The sequence below is a fragment of the Gossypium arboreum genome, chromosome 3 (genome assembly GCF_025698485.1).
Source record: "Gossypium arboreum isolate Shixiya-1 chromosome 3, ASM2569848v2, whole genome shotgun sequence".
NCBI classification, from domain to species: Eukaryota; Viridiplantae; Streptophyta; class Magnoliopsida; order Malvales; family Malvaceae; genus Gossypium; species Gossypium arboreum.
This window is the reverse complement of record NC_069072.1, coordinates 127,399,081-127,405,651: the sequence shown is the minus strand read 5'-3', so window position 1 is coordinate 127,405,651 and position 6,571 is coordinate 127,399,081. Positions and strand designations below refer to the sequence as shown.

The window sequence follows — 6,571 nt, the reverse complement described above, 5'->3', positions numbered from 1 at the left end:
GGGAATGGATTGGTTGACCCGATCTGATGCAGTGGTAAATTGCAAACAGAAATATATTGTATTGAAATGTGAGAACTGTGAATTACTTCATGTTGAATATGATAAACTGGATGGATTACCTAATGTGATTTCAGTCATTTCAGCACAGAAATATGTTAGAAAGGGGTATGATGCCTATCTTGCGTATGTAATGGAAACCAAAGTATCTAAGTTAAAGATTCAGTCAGTGCCGGTTGTATGTGAGTTTCTTGATGTATTCCCAGAAGAATTACCTGTTTTACCACCGGATAGAGAAGTGGAATTCTCTATAGATCTTGTTTCGGGTACACCTATATCCATAGCACCTTACAAGATGACTCCTACTAAATTGAAAGAGCTAAAAGTACAGTTGCAAGAATTGATTGACAGAGGTTTCGGGACCACAAAAATTCAACCCAAAAATAAGACTTATTTTTATTTTATTATATGATCCGTATTATTATAGACATGTCATGTGAAAGTTTTGAAACCAAAATTTTATCAATTAACTGTTTAATTACAAGAATGACCAAATCGCATAAAATACGAATGCTGAATTCTACTAGCTATAAGGATTAAATAACTATGAAAATCAAAACTAGAGGTCCTTATATGGTAATTAGACCATTAAGAAAAGTATGTAGATTTTTCTTAGTGACTCATCCATGGAAATATAGAAAAAGGGCAATGACTAAATTGGAAATAACAAAATATTTAATTAATTAAAAAGATGATAAAAGAAATCATCTTATTTTATGCCATCTTCAACTTAAAATAAATGGAAACCCTAAGTGAGAGGAAAGAAACTTTTAGGGCCTAATTGGGTAAGTTTCATTGTCCCGTTTTTAGTAACTTTGGTATTTTTGAAATCGGGATAGCTTAATCTCTCTATTTGATGAATTAATTTGAAAAGTTATCAAGGTATGAAGAATGGGTCATGGATGTACATGTTGGAAATTAGAAATTTATGGTAAAAAAGAAAGATTATTGATAGATAAACAACTTTTACAAAGTGATTTTTGATAAAAACATGATTTAGGGACTAAAATGAAAAGGTGTAAAATTTGATGAAAAATTCTAAAATTTTATGAATACATTTGCTGGATAATTTGTAATGGGGCTTTGTTTAGGCTTGGAATAGGGAGTAATTTGCACAAGTTTCATTTTCCGAGCCTAAGGACAAAATTAAAATTTATGAAAAAGTTAGAGGCAAAATGGTAATTTTGTATAAGACGTAAATTGAGTCCATTTAAATACGAAATGTGTGAAATTGATGGTTAAATTCATTTAAATAGATCCGAGAAACACTAATTCGAGGTTAGATTGCGGAAAAGAAAAGGTTTCGAATTAGTAGATTTCTAACGCAAAAAAGTGTCGAGGTAAGTTCGTGTAACTTAATCGAGCATATAATTATGTTAATTGAATGTTGTGTTTGTATGTAATGTAAGTTATAGTGATGTGCTTTACTTGTATGCTTTGATGGAGAATTTGATACATGCTTGAAATGGTGATAGAGGGTTAAGTCCCGATTGAATATTGAATTCCGATTATTATATGCACTTTCCCAAAATGAATAAGGTCTTGCATTTGTTGCGGATGGGATTTAGCTTGGATGAATAATCCTGTTAACCTTTTCATAGAAAGGATTTAGCCCAAAAGTGTAATCCTATTATAATACCGCTTGAGTAAACATTACGGTTACGATTTAGCTTAGACTAGCAGTCCTAATTAAGCTTTGAAGCATACGTTATATAAGGATTTATCCTGGACTGGTAATCCTATTATACGATATGTGACTCGAGAGAGTGTTTCTTGGTTAAGTGCCCTAGTGGGTACCCTTGAATAAGAAATTGGCAAATTATAGAATCGTACACTTTAAGTGTACAAATTAAGCATCCATTGGAATTCAATGATTCAACGGACAGAAAACTCTTGACATGACATGAAAATCTTGAGATGAAATGATAATAACTTGAAAGGATATTGCTTGATGAGCTCATCTATGTTACTTGATCGATATGAATATTTTGGTGACTAACATGTTTGATTGAATGTATGTGTTTAGGAAATTTAGCCAAATTTATGGAAAACATGTTATTGTATGCTTAGATTTAATAAATAGCATTGGTAAGTTTAGTTTTTGTTATACGAACTTACTAAACATGTAATGCTTACTCCGTTTGTTTTTCTCTTGTTTTATAGTGCTTCAAAGCTCGCAAGAGTTGGAGATCATTGGAGTATCGTCCACTATCAACTAGTCCTTTTGGGTATACTTAGTAAAATCATTTTGGTATAATGGCAAGTATAAGACAACTTGGCCAATAGTGGCTTGAAATGTTATTTTGTAACCTAGCCATTGGAATGGCTAGTAATGATTCATTTTGGTATGACTAAGTAGATTATTATGATATATATATACACATGTGTTATGTTAAGAATATTTGATTAATGTTATGAATGCCTAAGTTAAACTAAAGTAAGGTTGTGATCAGGTATGCTTGTAGCGATATTCCTTGTGAATGATGAAATTTGCTTAAGTTGAATGCTTGTATTGGTTGGTATTGGATATGTATTTCAAGTGCAGGTCTTGGGTGAAATTTTGGGTGAGAAATAAAGCTAGAAATGGCTTTATTTTGTCAACATGGGTAGAAACACAGGCGTGTGTCTAGACCGTATGTGACACGCGGCCTGGTAACAGAGGCATAAGGTTAGGCCGTAGTCCCCTGCAGCATAAGTTTGAGAAACAGAATGCTCAAAATTGAGCACACGGGCAGAGACACGGGAATGTGTCTCAACTGTGTGTGCCACATAGCCTATAACACGAGTGTGTGCCTTGGTCGTGTGAAACCAGCACCTAATTTTGAATTAAGTTAATTAACAACATGTCCTAGCACACAAGCATGTGGCATGGTCGTGTGTGCAAGTCAGAGAGTTACACGGGTCGAACATGACCTTTAGCACGGGCATGTCCCTTAGACCACAAGGGCGTGTGAGCCTTGCACCTTGGAAAAATTTTCAAAAGTCTCGAAAAGTTCCTAAAGTTACTGATTAAGTCCCGACTCAATTCTAAGGCTCATATTAGGCCTCGAGGGCCCAATCAAGGGATGTTATGAATGATCTCGGTAAATAAATAGCAATTTACATAAGTTATTTGTAAATGTTTTTGAACGTTTTGGTAATGCTCCAAAATCCTATTCTGACGACGGATACGGGTTAGGGGCGTTACAGATGGTCAATCTGAGAGGGTGATTCAAATACTGGAGGATATGCTTTGGATTTGTGTAATTGATTTCTGAGGTAGTTGGGTGGATTATCTTCCGTTGGCTGAGTTCACCTACAGTAACAGTTTCTAGGCTAGCATCCAGATGGCACCTTACGAGGCTTTATATGGTCGTAAGTGTTGCACTCTTCTATGTTGGACTGAGTTAGGCGAGCATCGAGTTTTGGGTCCTGAGTTGGTTTTTGAGACCGAGGATAAGGTTAGGCTAATTCGGGACTGTCTGAAGGCAGCTTTTGATAGACAAAAATCTATTGCAGATCTGAAGAAGCATGAGATTGAGTACTCTGTGGGGGACTTTGTCTTTCTTAAGGTTTCTTCATGGAAGAAAGTTCTGACATTCGGTCACAAGGGCAAGTTGAACCCTAAGTTCATTGGGTTGTATCGGATTCTGAAGCATGTAGGACCGATCGCTTATCAGTTGGAGTTACCTCCGGAGTTAAACCGTATCCATGATGTCTTTCATATTTTGATTTGAGGCGGTATCAGTCGAATCCATCTTATGTTGTCTCTGTTGAGGAAATCGAGGTTAGGCCGGACTTGACTTTTGAAGAGGATTCGGCTCAGATTCTAAATCGAGACGTTAAGGTTCTGATGAGGAAGTTCATTCCTTTAGTGAAGGTTCTGTGGCAGAATCTTGGTTCTAAGAAGGCCATATGGGAACCTGAGGATTCAATGCGCTGGCAGTATCCTCATCTTTTCAGATCAGGTAAATTTCGAGGTCGAAATTTCTTTTAAGGGGTAGAGTTGTAACGCCCTAAATAATTCAATTTTGCTTCTGTGGGTATTTGGCATTAATATGCATATGCTTTAGTGGTTGAGTGTTCTAGGAGTGTGTGAGAGGTCTTGGGTTCAAGTCCCACTTTTGTCAATTTTGTTAACTTTTGGATCTAAGCCTTATCCTAGTTCAGTGGGCTTATATTTAATTGCCTGTAAATTCATATTAGAATGAACCTGCTAGTTCGAGTGGTAAGGAGGTTGTTGTGTTGGAGGTCCTGTGTTTGAATCCCTGCACGAGTGTGCGTATTATTTTTGTTTGATTATCTGATAGAATTTTGGTTGAATTGAAAGTATGAGGAAGTTGTGAGTAGTGGCTAAGTGGGAGGAAAATAAGGGATTTTGATAAAATATCTTTATTTTCTCCCTTTCAAATTTTAATCAGTTTTTTTCTCTCCTCTTTTTGAATTGCGTCTGTTTCTGCTTCCTTTCAAAGTTTCTATTAATTTTATTTTTGTTCTTCCTCTTTCTGGCATGAGTTTTGCTTTTCTATTCCATTCGGTTTCCTTTGTTTGTTACTACTATTTTTCGCACAGTTTCGATAAGCTTTCAGTTCTATTTTGCAGTAATAGCGTAGCGTTTATTGTGGGAATCTGATTTCTGCGAACGAATGTGTAGGTGAGGGCAATGAATTTGTGGTTGTCACTTCGATGGTTTAACTTTCGTATGTAGATGTTTTTACGATCGTAAGTTTTAAGCATTACTCGATTTTAGGTTTATTGAATTCGTAAATCGTTGCTAATAGGGCGTTGGGACTCTGTTTTTAGGTGTTGGGATCTTGGAGGTATTTTCGTATCAAAACGATACTAGGTGTATACCCAAAACGTAGAAAAAGAAGCTTCAGCAAAAGCCGAAAAATGATTCTGTTGACACCACACGGGCGTGTAGATGGTCGTGTGTGAAACACGGCTATATGGTTGACGAAGGTATGGCTGTGCGTAGCACATGGGCGTATGGTGGCTTGAGTGTGGTCGTGTGGGCCACACAGGCTAGGCCAAGTTGAGTGTGTGGGCCCATACGGGCGTTTGGAATTTTGGCCTATTCCGCGTGGGCCACATGGGCAAAGGCCAACCTGGGCATGTGGGCCCACACGGGTAAACCACACGAACATATGGGCCCATAACTCTAAAATTTTCCCTAGGATCGGACGAGTGGCTCCGATCGCCTATGGACCTATTGTAAGGTCAGTAAGGGCTAACTAAACCCTAGTTTGTATGCTCTGATATTCTGATAGTCTGATCTGAGTAGTATATTAAATGTATGCCAGTCTGTACTGTTATCTGTATATCAGCATGCCGATCATGTTTAATTTGTTATACTGTATCTAAAAATTCTATATCTTTGACTGGGGTGGGATTTATATATATAGATATGGAGGAAGTGTTCTGTACGGCCTACGCCGCCTATATTCTGGCAGCTTGGCTGCATATTATTTGATATGTGTCTTAATTGCACAATGTGGTGTGTAGGGATGGGTAGGTGTTTTTAACCCCACATGGTGTGATGGGATGGTTGGAGTTGGTGTGTTGAGGATGGGGGTAGGATTTTGGCATATCTGATATCTGAATCTGAATCTAAAATTGAATCTATATCTGTTTCTGTTTGTGTATATAATTCTGTATGTTTGTATGCTTAATTCTGTTGGGTTACACACTGAGTTTTCGTAAACTTATATCTATTGTCTTTTTTGTCAGGTAATCCATAGACTTAGGCGGATCAGTGCAGCAGAGACCCAACGGTGACCACTCGACTGTGAATGGTTTTATTTATGTTTTTGGTTACCATTTTGAGAGTTTTTAATATTTGGGAATCTCTGGACTTTTGTTTTTGGGTTTTAAACTGTTGATTTTGGTTTGTTGATTTTCTACATGCTTGGTCAATTGTTTTATGAAATTGATGGTTTTTACACAAAAAGAGGTTTTCTTAAAGATAACAGATCGGGTTTCTAAAATATGGCAAATCTATTTTGACAAATTAATTTATTAATTAATGTTATCAGTTTATTTGTGAACAAACACGTGGTATTAAACTTGAATAGTTTATCAAGTCAACACCGTTTTGAAAACCCATTCCTTGTGGCATCACCAGATTTGGCCATAACGTATAGGTCGGTTTGTAGTGTTACAAGGTATGGCTCGATTGAGCATACTTTCAATAGAATCCATAGGGTATGACTCAATTGAGCATACTTTCAGTCGAATCAGTGGGTATGGCTCAATTGAGCATACTTTCAGTAGAATTAGTGGGTATGGCTCGATTGAGCATACTTTTAGTAGAATAATATCCCATTTTTATCAAAATCATATTTCCATACATTATAACATTTAATAAAATTATATTAACATAGAATATAAAAATTATTAGAAGTATAAATAATCGTACGAACTTACAAGATTGATTTGCAGTAACGACTCCAAGTATCTCAATCAATGATCGACATAATTTCAATTCATTATTTCCATTTTCAATTACACACATCAATATAATCTAAAATTATGA

At 36.3% G+C, this 6,571-nt stretch overlaps 1 protein-coding gene across 1 annotated transcript; it reads left to right on the top strand.

Annotated features, from left to right (window-relative positions):
- Nucleotides 1-3,383: 3,383 nt before the first annotated feature.
- Nucleotides 3,384-5,777, top strand: LOC128290605 (uncharacterized). The gene is made up of 3 exons (XM_053026320.1): nt 3,384-3,584; nt 3,785-4,004; nt 5,767-5,777. The coding sequence occupies exons 1-3, from the start codon at nt 3,384-3,386 to the stop codon at nt 5,775-5,777; spliced, it is 432 nt and encodes a 143-aa protein (XP_052882280.1).
- Nucleotides 5,778-6,571: the final 794 nt, after the last annotated feature.

Bases quoted from the DNA above. Each gene is read 5' to 3' on its own strand.
- LOC128290605 (XM_053026320.1), top strand. From the start codon at position 3,384: ATGGCACCTTACGAGGCTTTATATGGTCGTAAGTGTTGCACTCTTCTA. The intron at 3,585-3,784 runs GTGGGGGACTTT...AGGCGGTATCAG, and splicing joins AGCATGAGATTGAGTACTCT to TCGAATCCATCTTATGTTGT.